This window comes from Haliotis rubra, unplaced genomic scaffold (assembly GCF_003918875.1).
Source record: "Haliotis rubra isolate DU_JTF1 unplaced genomic scaffold, ASM391887v1 Scf1217, whole genome shotgun sequence".
NCBI classification, from domain to species: domain Eukaryota; kingdom Metazoa; phylum Mollusca; class Gastropoda; order Lepetellida; family Haliotidae; genus Haliotis; species Haliotis rubra.
The window spans coordinates 81,628-96,957 of record NW_025765134.1 but is presented as its reverse complement, the minus strand read 5'-3'; the positions used below and the strand labels follow the sequence as shown (position 1 = coordinate 96,957).

The 15,330-nt window shown below is 45.0% G+C and overlaps 1 protein-coding gene across 2 annotated transcripts in view; it reads left to right on the top strand.

Moving 5' to 3' along the window:
• The window catches only part of LOC124265778 (polypeptide N-acetylgalactosaminyltransferase 13-like), a 97,934-nt gene that overhangs the window by 72,230 nt on the left and 10,374 nt on the right, over positions 1 to 15,330 (top strand). For both annotated transcript variants that reach the window (XM_046700595.1, XM_046700602.1), the window contains exons 10-12: positions 2,086 to 2,266; positions 4,048 to 4,187; positions 4,510 to 4,608. In XM_046700595.1, the coding sequence (XP_046556551.1) occupies positions 2,086 to 2,266; positions 4,048 to 4,187; positions 4,510 to 4,608 (420 nt within the window). The remainder of the gene's footprint in view (positions 1 to 2,085; positions 2,267 to 4,047; positions 4,188 to 4,509; positions 4,609 to 15,330) is intronic.

Genomic DNA, 15,330 nt, shown 5'->3' with positions numbered 1-15,330 from the left:
CACAAAGTGTGTGATGTAGACTACCAGTTGTCACAGGGGTACACAAAGTGTGTGATCTAGACTACCAGTTGTCACAGGGGTACACAAAGTGTGTGATCTAGACTACCAGTTGTCACAGGGTCACAGGGATGTAGACTACCAGTTGTCACAGGGGTAGTGTGTGATGTAGACTACCAGTTGTCACAGGGGTACACAAAGTGTGTGATGTAGACTACCAGTTGTCACAGGGGTACACAAAGTGTGTGATGTAGACTACCAGTTGTCACAGGGGTACACAAAGTGTGTGATGTAGACTACCAGTTGTCACAGGGTAACACAAAGTGTGTGATGTAGACTACCAGTTGTCACAGGGGTAGGGCACAAAAGTGTGTGATGTAGACTACAGGGCAGTTGTCACAGGGGGTACACAAAGTGTGTGATGTAGACTACCAGTTGTCACAGGGTACACAAAGTGTGTGTGATGTAGACTACCAGTTGACACAGGGTACACAAAGTGTGTGATGTAGACTACCAGTTGTCACAGGGTACACAAAGTTGTCACAGGGTACACAAAGTGTGTGATGTAGACTACCAGTTGTCACAGGGGTACACAAAGTGTGTGATGTAGACTACCAGTTGTCACAGGGTACACAAAAGTGTGTGATGTAGACTACCAGTTGTCACAGGGGTACACAAAGTGTGTGATGTAGACTACCAGTTGTCACAGGGGTACACAAAGTGTGTGATGTAGACTACCAGTTGTCACAGGGTACACAAAGTGTGTGATGTAGACTACCAGTTGTCACAGGGGTACACAAAGTGTGTGATGTAGACTACCAGTTGTCACAGGGGTACACAAAGTGTGTGATGTAGACTACCAGTTGTCACAGGGGGCACACAAAGTGTGTGATGTAGACTACCAGTTGTCACAGGGCACACAAAGTGTGTGATGTAGACTACCAGTTGTCACAGGGTACACAAAGTGTGTGATGTAGACTACCAGTTGTCACAGGGGTACACAAAGTGTGTGATGTAGACTACCAGTTGTCACAGGGGGTACACAAAGTGTGTGATGTAGACTACCAGTTGTCACAGGGTACACAAAGTGTGTGATGTAGACTACCAGTTGTCACAGGGGTACACAAAGTGTGTGATGTAGACTACCAGTTGTCACAGGGTACACAAAGTGTGTGATGTAGACTACCAGTTGTCACAGGGGTACACAAAGTGTGTGATGTAGACTACCAGTTGTCACAGGGGTACACAAAGTGTGTGATGTAGACTACCAGTTGTCACAGGGGTACACAAAGTGTGTGATGTAGACTACCAGTTGTCACAGGGGTACACAAAGTGTGTGATGTAGACTACCAGTTGTCACAGGGGTACACAAAGTGTGTGATGTAGACTACCAGTTGTCACAGGGGTACACAAAGTGTGTGATGTAGACTACCAGTTGTCACAGGGGTACACAAAGTGTGTGATGTAGACTACCAGTTGTCACAGGGGTACACAAAGTGTGTGATGTAGACTACCAGTTGTCACAGGGATACACAAAGTGTGTGATGTAGACTACCAGTTGACACAGGGGTACACAAAGTGTGTGATGTAGACTACCAGTTGTCACAGGGGTACACAAAGTGTGTGATGTAGACTACCAGTTGTCACAGGGTACACAAAGTGTGTGATGTAGACTACCAGTTGTCACAGGGGTACACAAAGTGTGTGATGTAGACTACCAGTTGTCACAGGGGTACACAAAGTGTGTGATGTAGACTACCAGTTGTCACAGGGGTACACAAAGTGTGTGATGTAGACTACCAGTTGTCACAGGGGTACACAAAGTGTGTGATGTAGACTACCAGTTGTCACAGGGGTACACAAAGTGTGTGATGTAGACTACCAGTTGTCACAGGGGTACACAAAGTGTGTGATCTAGACTACCAGTTGTCACAGGGGTACACAAAGTGTGTGACAGTTGTCACAGGTGTGCTGGACAGATCTATATTGTTGACAAATCTTGTGTTGCTGACAGGTGTGGATGTGTGCTCATCTGATCTATATTGTTTATATATCTTGTGTTGTTGACATATCTTGTGTTGTTGACAGGTGTGGATGTGTGGGGGACAGATCTATATTGTTACGTGTTCGCGTGTGGGTCATGTGTTCCGGAAAACATCTCCCTACTCATGGCCAGGAGGAGTTGCCAGGATCATCAACCACAACACCCAGCGGATAGTGGAGGTCTGGATGGACGAATACAAAGAGTTCTTCTATAAGATTAACCCAGGTCAGTCTATGGAATTCTACTATAGGCTAAATCTGGCCAGTTTACTGAGGCATGTAAGATAAATCCAGTTAGTTTATGGATTTCTACTATGGAGTTCTTCAATAGGATATATCAAGGTGAGTATGTGGACTTCTGTAGGATATATCCAGGTGAGTATATGGAGTTCTTCAATAGGATATCATGTCAAGGTCAGTATATGGTCTTCTATAGGATATATCCAGGTCAGTATATGCAGTTCTTCTATAGGATATCATGTCAAGGTCAGTATATGGACTTCTGTAGGATATATCCAGGTGAGTATATGGAGTTCTTCAATAGGATATATCCAGGTGAGTATATGGACTTCTATAGGATATATCCAGGTCAGTATATGCAGTTCTTCTATAGGATATCATGTCAAGGTCAGTATATGGACTTCTGTAGGATATATCCAGGTCAGTATATGGAGTTCTTCAATAGGATATATCCAGGTGAGTATGTGGACTTTTATAGGATATATCCAGGTCAGTATATGCAGTTCTTCTTTAGGATATCATGTCAAGGTATGCAGTTCTTCTTTAGTATGTGGACTTCTGTAGGATATATCCAGGTGAGTATATGGAGTTCTTCAATAGGATATCATGTCAAGGTCAGTATATGGTCTTCTATAGGATATATCCAGGTCAGTATATGCAGTTCTTCAATAGGATATATCCAGGTGAGTATATGGACTTCTATAGGATATATCCAGGTCAGTATATGCAGTTCTTCTATAGGATATCATGTCAAGGTCAGTATATGGACTTCTGTAGGATATATCCAGGTGAGTATATGGAGTTCTTCAATAGGATATATCCAGGTGAGTATGTGGACTTCTATAGGATATATCCAGGTCAGTATATGCAGTTCTTCTATAGGATATCATGTCAAGGTCAGTATATGGAGTTCTTCAATAGGATATCATGTCAAGGTGAGTATATGGACTTCTATAGGATATATCCAGGTGAGCATATGGAGTTCTTCAATAGGATATCATGTCAAGGTGAGTATATGGACTTCTATAGGATATATCAAGGTGAGTATATGGAGTTCCTTTATAGGATATATCCAGGTGAGTGAGTGAGTTTAGTTTTACGCCGCACTCAGGAATATTCCATCTATAGGATAAATAGTCTGGATCAGACAATCCAGTGATCAACAGCATAGCATCGATGGAACCGTTGTGTCAACCAAGTCTGCAAGAGCCTGACCACTATCCGTTAGGCCTCTTACTGACAAGCATATTCTCCTTTTTGTGGCAAGCATTGGTTGCTGAAGACCTATTCTATCTTCACCCTGAGTATATGGAGTTCTTCATAGGATATATCCAGGTATATGGACTGTGAGTATATGGAGTTCTTCTATAGGATATATAGGATATATCCAGGTCAGTATATGGACTTCTGTAGGATATATCCAGGTGAGTATATGGAGTTCTTCTATAGGATATATCAAAGTGAGTATATGGAGTTCCTCTATAGGATATATCAAAGTGAGTATATGGAGTTCCTCTATAGGATATATCCAGGTGAGTATATGGAGTTCCTCTATAGGATATATCCAGGTGAGTATATGGAGTTCTTCTATAGGACATGTCAAGGTGAGTATATGAAGTTCTTCTATAGGATATGTCAAGGTTTTACGGCATATCATCATAGGTCTTGGAAGACATCATTTCCATAGAACTAGATGTCTCTAACACATAATGTTCTGACAAAGACAAAGCTATTCTACTTAGGCTGACCCTATCTCTTACTGATCAGGTGTGAAGAGCACAGACTATGGGGACATATCAGAGCGACAGGAACTGAGGAAGAGGATGAAATGTCATAGTTTCCGCTGGTACTTGGAAAACATCTATCCAGAATCACAAATGCCCATTGATTTCTACTCCCTTGGTGAGGTAAGTGTTGTTGATCCACCATGTGGTAGATTCACGGATCAACTTGTGGTTTGCTCAAAGGCCATGATGGCCTCCACTCCTGTAGTTGTTGTTCCTCCATGTGGTCGAGATACTGAACAACTTGTGGATTACTCCATGGACAAGATGGGCCTCTTCTCTTGTAACTGTTTGTCTGCCACCAGATAGAGTCACAGATCAGAATGGGATGGTCCTCCACCCTCATAATTGTTGATCCTATTGCCAGTAGAGTAAGAGCCAGAATAACTGTGTCTGCAGATGTTACCACAACTCACAGCCAGTGTTCATGTCTTCTATTTTTCAGATTCGCAACAAGGAAACCAGCTCTTGTATTGACACAATGGGAAGGAAGAGTGGCGAAAAGGTTGGCATGGTGACATGTCACGGTATGGGAGGCAATCAGGTACTTCGTCTTTATTATTTGTTGATATTTTTTAACAGTTTGACAATCTTAATTGTTTTCATTCATGCCAGATCACTGCCCCTGACACGACTCTCCACCTCTGTCCAAGATCACAGCCCAAAACACATCTATCTGTCTCCAGTCCCGATCACAGGCCGAAACACATCTCTGTCTCCTTCCCAGATCACAGCCCCTGATACACCACTCTGTCTCCTTCCCAGATCACAGCCCCTGATACACCTCTCTGTCTCCTTCCCAGATCACAGCCCCTGATACACCTCTCTGTCTCTATCCCAGATCACAGCCCCTGATACACCTCTCTGTCTCTATCCCAGATCACAGCCCCTGATACACCTCTGTCTCCTTCCCACATCACAGCCCCTGATACACCTCTCTGTCTCCTTCCCAGATCACAGCCCCTGATACACCTCCCCTCTCTGTCTCTATCCCAGATCACAGCCCCTGATACACCTCTCTGTCTGTCTCATTCCCACATCACAGCCCCCCTGATACACCTCTCTGTCTCCTTCCCAGATCACAGCCCCTGATACACCCTCTGTCTCCTTCCCTGATCACAGCCCCTGATACACCTTCTCTCTCTCTTCCCAGATCACAGCCCCCTGATACACCCTCTCTGTCTCCTATCCCAGATCACAGCCCCTGATACACCTCTGATCTCCTTCCCACAACTCCTGGATACACTCTGTCCCCCAGATCACCTCTCTCTGCCTCCCCAGATCACAGCCCTGACACCCTCTCTGTCTCCATCCCAGATCACAGCCCCTGATACACCCTCTGTCTCCCTTCCCAGATCACAGCCCCCTGATACACCTCTGTCTCCTTCCCAGATCACAGCCCCCATACACCTCTCTGTCTCTATCCCAGATCACAGCCCCTGATACACCTCTCTGTCTCTATCCCCCAGATCACAGCCCCCTGATACACCCTCTCTGTCTCCCCCAGATCATCACAGCCCCTGATACACCTCTCTGTCTCCTTCCCAGATCACAGCCCCTGATACACCTCTCTGTCTCCTTCCCAGATCACAGCCCCTGATACACCTCTCTGTCTCTATCCCAGATCACAGCCCCTGATACACCTCTCTGTCTCCTTCCCAGATCACAGCCCCTGATACACCTCTCTGTCTCCTTCCCAGATCACAGCCCCTGATACACCTCTCTGTCTCTATCCCAGATCACAGCCCCTGATACACCTCTCTGTCTCTATCCCAGATCACAGCCCCTGATACACCTCTCTGTCTCCTTCCCAGATCACAGCCCCTGATACACCTCTCTGTCTCTATCCCAGATCACAGCCCCCTGATACACCTCTCTGTCTCTATCCCAGATCACAGCCCTGATACCCCTCTCTCTGTCTCTCATCCCAGATCACAGCCCCTGATACACCTCTCTGTCTCCCCACATCCCAGATCACAGCCCCTGATACACCCTCTCTGTCTCTATCCCAGATCACAGCCCCTGATACACCCCTCTGTCTCTATCCCAGATCACAGCCCCTCTGATACACCCCTCTGTCTCTATCCCAGATCACAGCCCTGATACACCTCTGTCTCTATCCCAGATCACAGCCCTGATACACCTCTCTGTCTCTATCCCAGATCACAGCCCTGATACACCTCTCTGTCTCTATCCCAGATCACAGCCCTGATACACCTCTCTGTCTCTATCCCAGATCACAGCCCTGATACACCTCTGTCTCTCATCCCAGATCACAGCCCCTGATCACACTTTGTCTCTATCCCAGATCACAGCCCCTGATACACCTCTCTGTCTCTATCCCAGATCACAGCCCCTGATACACCCCTCTGTCTCCTTCCCAGATCACAGCCCCTGATACACCCTCTCTGTCTCCTTCCCAGATCACAGCCCCTGATACACCTCTCTGTCTCTATCCCAGATCACAGCCCCTGATACACCTCTCTGTCTCCTTCCCAGATCCACAGCCCCTGATACACCTCTCTGTCTCTATCCCAGATCATCACCCCTGATACACCTGTCTCCTGATCACAGATCCCCTGATACACCTCTCTGTCTCTATCCCAGATCACAGCCCCTGATACACCTCTCTGTCTCCTCCCACATCACAGCCCCTGATACACCTCTGTCTCTATCCCAGATCACAGCCCCTGATACACCCTCTCTGTCTCTATCCCAGATCACAGCCCTGATACACCTCTCTGTCTCCTTCCCAGATCACAGCCCCTGATACACCTCTCTGTCTCTATCCCAGATCACAGCCCTGATACACCTCTCTGTCTCTATCCCAGATCACAGCCCCTGATACACCCTCTCTGTCTCTATCCCAGATCACAGCCCCTGATACACCTCTCTGTCTCCTCCCAGATCACAGCCCCTGATACACCTCTCTGTCTCTATCCCAGATCACAGCCCCTGATACACCTCTGTCTCTATCCCAGATCACAGCCCTGATGATACACCCCTCTGTCTCTATCCCAGATCACAGCCCCTGATACACCTCTGTCTCCCTCTATCCCAGATCACAGCCCTGATACACCTCTCTATCCCAGATCACAGCCCCTGATACACCTCTCTGTCTCTATCCCAGATCACAGCCCTGATACACCCCTCTGTCTCTATCCCAGATCACAGCCCTGATACACCTCTCTCTGTCTCTATCCCAGATCACAGCCCCTGATACACCCCTCTGTCTCTATCCCAGATCACAGCCCTGATACACCTCTCTGTCTCTATCCCAGATCACAGCCCTGATACACCTCTCTGTCTCTATCCCAGATCACAGCCCCTGATACACCTCTCTGTCTCCTTATCCCAGATCACAGCCCCTGATACACCTCTCTGTCTCTATCCCAGATCACAGCCCCTGATACACCTCTCTGTCTCTATCCCAGATCACAGCCCCTGATACACCCCTCTGTCTCTATCCCAGATCACAGCCCCTGATACACCTCTCTGTCTCTATCCCAGATCACAGCCCCTGATACACCTCTCTGTCTCTATCCCAGATCACAGCCCCTGATACACCTCTCTGTCTCTATCCCAGATCACAGCCCCTGATACACCTCTCTGTCTCCTTCCCAGATCACAGCCCCTGATACACCTCTCTGTCTCTATCCCAGATCACAGCCCCTGATACACCTCTCTGTCTCTATCCCCTTGATACACCTCTGTCTCATCCCAGATCACAGCCCCTGATACACCTCTCTGTCTCTATCCCAGATCACAGCCCCTGATACACCTCTCTGTCTCTATCCCAGATCACAGCCCCTGATACACCTCTCTGTCTCTATCCCAGATCACAGCCCCTGATACACCTCTCTGTCTCTATCCCAGATCAGCCAGCCCCTGATACACCCCTCTGTCTCTATCCCAGATCACAGCCCTGATACACCTCTCTGTCTCTATCCCAGATCACAGCCCTGATACACCTCTCTGTCTCTATCCCAGATCACAGCCCTGATACACCTCTCTGTCTCTATCCCAGATCACAGCCCTGATACACCCCTCTGTCTCTATCCCAGATCACAGCCCTGATACACCTCTCTGTCTCTATCCCAGATCACAGCCCCTGATACACCTCTCTGTCTCTATCCCAGATCACAGCCCCTGATACACCTCTCTGTCTCTATCCCAGATCACAGCCCCTGATACACCTCTCTGTCTCTATCCCAGATCACAGCCCCTGATACACCCCTCTGTCTCTATCCCAGATCACAGCCCCTGATACACCTCTCTGTCTCTATCCCAGATCACAGCCCCTGATACACCTCTCTGTCTCTATCCCAGATCACAGCCCCTGATACACCTCTCTGTCTCTATCCCAGATTACAGCCCCTGATACACCTCTCTGTCTCCATCCCAGATCACAGACCCTGAAGACCTCTCTGCCTCCATCCCAGATCACAGCCTCTGTGTCTCTATCCCAGATCACAGCCCCTGATACATCTCCCTGTTAACATTTAGCGTGTGTGTCTTTAAAGGAAAACAACACTCCAAGTTTGAGAATATTAAAATATAAATGGGCTATTTCTTTCGCTGATTCAGAATTTTCTTATTATAGAATATAATTTTACCAATGTTACATGACAAATAAAATGCAAAGATCTGAAAAATTGGAATGTCTTTTAGTTGAGACAATTTTATCTGGAATAATTTGACAATGACCATGGGAGTCAAAAGTTCTAAAATGTTATTAAAGATAAAACAATATTTGAATCTAAACAAACATTCACTTGTATTATGCTTTTTGTTACATTAGACGTTCCTAGATTTGAATCAATTTCATTTATGTTACCTGCATTTTCAGAAAAGAGCTGTTCTTCAGTGTTTCAGAAAGGCCTTCATTACAAACTTGTTTGAGTTAAAGACATACTTACAACTGTCAGACATCTAGTCAACTTGTTGTCAACATGAACATGCTGTGTGCTCGATATTACCATTGATCACGTGACTTTCTGCACATGCAGGTTGGCAGTGCTCGTGTTATCGTCTGTGTTCTTGCTCATGAAAATTGGGAGGCATAATTACACTCTCTATCCCCTCAGTCGTTGTTTGTTGCATGTATTTCCGTGATCAAAGTTATATAATTTTTTCTTATCCTGACTCATGATCTTTTGCTTATCTCCCTTTCCCTTGCGAATGGTAGTAGAAGACTTGAATCCCTTGAAGTTACAGAAGCGGACGTAAAATACACTCACCCACAAGTTACCTCCCTTTTCCCGCGTAAACAGTCATGTGACCAGCCTTACTTGTCACTCTCTCCCTTTTTGCCAAAGCGGATGGTTGGGCGAATACTGGAGTCCCGTATAGGGCATTATATCCTTTTAATTTAGATCCTAAAAATAAAAACATTACGCTCTGTATGGATTTCGCTGTAATTCTTTTTATTATATGTAAAAAAATTTGTAAAGATTATTTGTATTTGTGTCATAATTTCATCATAATGTAACTTGTTTACATTTCATGAAATCTTACAGTGTTTGCAGGCACAGGTTATCCGTGGCTGATCCTCACCCCCAATGCCCTTCATGCATCAAACCATGTTCTTCCAGCTTGCCTTGTACTTATTGTGTTGATTTATCAAATCTACAATTTAATCAATCTTTGTCTTATATCTATTGACGTGCCATGGATCGGGTGTGGAAGTCATCTCAAGTCACGGCTGATAAATCAGGAGATCAGCCTGCAAACCGTATGTTGCTTGCTACTGCTGAAATTCATAATACTGGTGCTATGTTGAGTACGTTGCAGGGGCAGTCGTCTGGTACGGGGGCTCAGAAGAGATCGGCTACAACGCAGTTGACACCGGCTCAAAGTAAGAAAAAGACGTCGTCTTCTTCTACGTCGCAGAGGAGAGCATCTGTTACCAGATCGGAGGGTAAATCTATGCGGCCTAGTAAGTCAACGCGTCAGAAATCCTTCAACGAAGAGATATTACCTCCGCATGAAGTAGACGTTTTTGATGATCCCCCGTTACTTCTACCTGAAGTACCTACTAGATCGGCAACTCAATCGAAGTCCATGACTACTAGATCGTCTCCTGCAAGTGCCACAGCAGGCCAGCTGTTTGACGAACTACCACCTACCTCTCAACGGAGTGAAGTTGAGGCACACAACTCATCAGCGTTCGCGAACGCTTCATCTAAATCACAGCAGCTTCAATCGAGGCAGAACTTGGATCAGGATGAATTTATGAGGCAATTCACCAACCAGATGATGGCCATGATGGAACGTAGGTTCGTGGAAGAGGCGAAGGCTCGACGGAACCTCTCATCTGCTGACAACGTGTGCAAACCTACGGACCTGCGAACCCACGGACCTGCGCGAACCTACTCCTCAGAGAACTACTCAGATCAACAGGCGATATTAGCAACGCAGGCATCTACAAGGTTCGTGAACCCAAGGTGTTTGCGAACCCTCAGATCAACAAGCAGATACCAGTAATGTAGACATCTACAAGGATCGTGAACCTTAGGATTCCCGAACTCTCAGATCAACAAGCAGATGTCAGTGATGCAGACATCTTCAAGGTTCCCGAACTCTCAGATCTACAGGCAGATATCAGCAACACAGACATCTACAGGGTTCGCGAACCCTAGGGTTAACGAACCCTTAGATCAACAGGCAGGATGTTGACGTCGACTCTATTACCATACGGCTGAATAAAACGAAGCAATGATGAAAACGGAAAACTCAGCAAAAAGATCTACAACATGTGCGATCTCTACAGTTAATAGCCTGCACAACTCTACAGCCTGCACAAACCTTATACCTGTATAGGTTCAGTCTCGGACGACAACCTATTTGATGAAAGGAATCCCTTCATCTATACGGATGCTGAGGTCTTATACCGGGTAGCAGATGGCCTGCGGATATTGTCGTTCACTCACTGACTCCAACCCAACAGAGACGTACTGCATATAAGCTAAGGACTTCGACTCCAATATGATATCACCTATGAAGCCGATATCTCAAGTACTGGAGAACCTCAAGGCGACCTTTGTAAGGGGCTTAAGGTTAACAATGCCTTCAAAAATCCTTGAACGGACGTACAGATGATATTATTAACACTCGTCACTCAGCGTGGGGATTATGATTTCATATCCTATCAACTAGATTCAACATCGGTATTACTTCAAGATCCATACAGCCATACGTCTCGACAGCCTCCTTCGTCATGCTATCTTATATTATCCACAATGGGAATACGTGATTTATATCACTTAACAAGATTTTACACTTGGAGCAATCCTTATTCAAGAGGTTTATATGAGCGGCGTAGAATTACGCGCGCGCGCTTTTACTCAACCAACTAATTGCATCAGATTTTATGGAGGCCAACTTGCTACAACACTGGTGACATCATGCTTGGAAGCTGATTGTCCACGTCAGACAACGCCTCCCACTGACAGAGTAGGCTCCAGCAAGTTTACTGACTTGTATTTTGTAATCAAACCCGTGGTACGGGGGAATAATTCATCGGCAGCCTTGGAAACAGTATACAACTACGGCCTTTTATCATCATGGGAATCTAATAGATGTCTAGCCTGGACAGCAGGATAAATGATGTTTATTTTGAAAGTTGTCGCTGATAAAAGTCGGTATGAGTACCTGTCCCCTGCGATGCTACACTGGAGCCAGCCTTGCTATAAATAGACAACGCTTCGATGTATGCTGATCAACACAGATCGCCTGCGTATATAAGGGGGAGAATGATGTATCATCACTGCAATCAGAGGTTAGCACTTCCAATGGAACGTCCTACCGTTTGGAATATCGTCGGCTCTATCAATATTCATACGAATAACCAAGCCTATCTGCACCTATCTGCAGCATCGAGGTCTACGCAGAGCCGGTTTTCTGGATGACGGCATACAGGTTCTTCAAAGTGCCAATCAACTCAGACAGCAGCTGAACTTCACAATTAAGTTGCTCACGCAACTAGGATGGCTAATGAACCTGATGAAGTTGGAGTTAGAATCAAAACAAGATCTTCAATTGCTGGGAATAAGAATTATCACAACACAGAATCGAATTGTGGTCCCAGAAGATCATTGAGTCAAGATATAAGCCATGATTCCACAAGCAGTCATCTCTCCGTTAACACTACGAACATGGCAATGTCTACTCGGTCTACTAACCTCGGCGCAGGACTTGACTTGCACAGGAAGGTTACAACTAAGGCCGCTGCAACGGTTCCTGACAAAACATCTGGACCCCGTTGACCCTATCTTGCTGCCAGACAATCTCAAGAGGTACCTACTTTCGTGGACCCACAGGTCGAACGTCTGCGGCCTTTGACACACATCTCTACGTAGACACATCCACAGGGGCGTGTCACGCTTAGAAACAGCGTTAGAAAGACATATAGGCATATAGACCCTACCCTAGTACTATATAAAAGGAAAGGGATGTAACGACGGAACCACCCCCTCCTCAATCAAAGTTAGATTTTACCATGTCAACTATTTATAAAGCCCCGTCAAGGCCTATGGATCAAAAGCGAGATGATTTGCCTACAAAATGAGCTATAAATGGTCACAATCGGATCATTATTTCAAAAGTTATATGCCACGACTCGCCGAAAACAGCTACCTCCGCAATTCCAAGCCAAAATCATGCATCACCCAAGACAGCAAAAACTCACCTTTTAAATTCGTTTATTAATTCCAGCCACGTTGACAGCACCTATGTAGGGCTAGATTCGATCGGCAGCAGCATTCCACAGGTCTAAAAACTTATTGCAAAATCTACAAATCATTTCCTCGACAGTATGCAGGCATTTTCTCGAAAACCAACGGCAATCATACTCACTTGTCGGCCATAGATGGCCTTGACATTTAAGTGATCTGAGCAGATCCGCAGAAACTGACTTGGGCCATCCGACTGTGCGAGTCAAGTCCTCCACTCGTTACCTGTACGATGACAAGTGGTTGAAGTTTGAGACTTATGCAAGGCGGAAAGGCTTCATTGCTATGAAAGCTACTCATCCTCAAGTGGCGGAATATCTGTGTCATCTTAGACAGACTAGACAACTGAAAGGTTCGACATTATCTACATACCTCGCTGCCATCAGTACAGTGATCACCATGAAAACAGGCATCAAGTTGACGAAAGTACCAGAATTACTTGCTCTGCTGAGATCTTTTAAACTGGAGGACCAGCAAAAGAAGTTCAGAGCTCCGGCCTGGGATCTGAATGTAATTCTACGTCATCTTACCAGTGATGCCTACGAACCTCTAGATCAGACTACCTTCGAGCTGCTAACACAGAAGACTCTGTCCCTGCTTGCGCTAGCCATGGCAGCTCGAATATCAGAGATACATGCGCTGGACTTTGGTCGAACAAGATTCGACACGGGGCAACATGCTGCAGTTGATCTAGGACTTCATTGCCAAGAACCAACTACCTGGTCAACCAGATAGACAGTTCCACGTACCAGCTCTATCTACAATCCTAGGACCAGAGGATATAGAGACCTATCCTTGTGTCCAGTCAGAGCCCTGAAGATATATCTTCAAAAGACAAAAACAAGGAGATGCAAATTCAAGTGCCAGTTCATCCCATTATCCACAGAGGCATCAGAAGTCTCAAGAACGACAATATTGTTCTGGATGAGAGCCGTCATATTGAGAGCCTATAAAACAGCAGGACTAGAACCTCCTAGAGGATAAGAAAAAAATATGTAATTTTTCAAGTAAAATTGATATTTTATACTTATCCTGTCTCATGAGGCCAAGCCCTCCCAACCTCCCCGCTGGAAACACTTCGGATTTCACAGCAGATCCAAGTGCATGGGCAGAAGAATCAGGAGAGAGTGACAAGTAAGGCTGGTCACATGACTGTTTACGCGGGAAAAGGGAGGTAACTCGTGGGTGAGTGTATTTTTACGTCCGCTTCGTTAACTTCAAGGGATTCAAGTGTTCCACTACCATTCACAAGGGAAAGGGAGATAAGCAAAAGATCATGAGTCAGGATAAGTATAAAATATCAATTTTACTTGAAAAATTACATATTTGTAAGGTGTGTAATGGATTTGAAGTCAGAGTAACCAGTCCGAACCAGTACTGGGAGTCTGTTATCCATCAAGTGAATGAAGATACATGGTATAGGGTTTATACCAAGAAGGGAGTTGTAATTGTCTTGCTTGGATAACGCTTGTTACTATTCCCCCTCATTGTAAACAAGGTGCTTCCATGCTGATGCACAGATGCCCAGATGTTAAGTCTTTGAAACTAATTGGCATCTGGTAATTATGGGGGATAATTAAGATGGCAGTGGCTAGACAACTGACAGTTGGAGTGTTGTTCCCTTTAAGACAGTATTTGATGAAGTTTTTTACCTTTTCTTGCTGAAGGTTTGTGTTTTATTAATGTGTTTGACATTATTGCTTGCATGCATCACTGTAGACACGGGTGTAATTCTCTTGCCACTTCAACTTAGTAACTCATCTGAGAGGTATTTTACTTGTTCTTTTTTATTGAGCATGTTTCAAATGTCAGTCATGTATTGGAATAAGGATCTGGTGGATCTAGTGTCAAGTCAGTCAATTACTTCTTCATTTCCAACACTCATAGTTTCTGAGGCTGCAAGTCGGATAAAAAAAAAACAATTCTGGAGTTAAACACCATGGCAGCCTTATAGAAATTGATTCACATCTCCGGACACAATATGATGACCCGTGTTTAGAGTTTCGTCTAATTATGAAACTTATGATGATAAATATTATTGATGCCAAATTCTTTATAATGTCTTAACATTTGTGTTTTCCTTACCAGCATGGTTTGTTCTGACAGACATCAGATTTAGACCATAAACCTGAAGTGAGATGACACATGAAAGCTAGGTGATCTGCAGAACAAATTACAATAATTTAAGAGATAAGTTATCCCTATATCTGTGTAGTTATGACTTGTGTGATGATAGCTCCAGAGTATGAAGATTGACTTGGCCTAATACACATTGTAATGGCCTGCATAGATTGACATCTGGCGCCCACTAGTCTGTAGTGTCGGGAACTGGTTAAACTCTCATAATTGATGATTGGTTCATTACAACTGATAAATCATCGACGAAATAATTTGTTAGCGTCATTTATCAAATTTTCCTTGTTCGTTTGTTAACGCACCAAAATAAAGACAAAACATGTAGTTCTTTAGAGTGTTTTGCACATTTTACATCTTTAAAGGATGACTAGCATGTTAGGAACATAAATTTCCTGGAG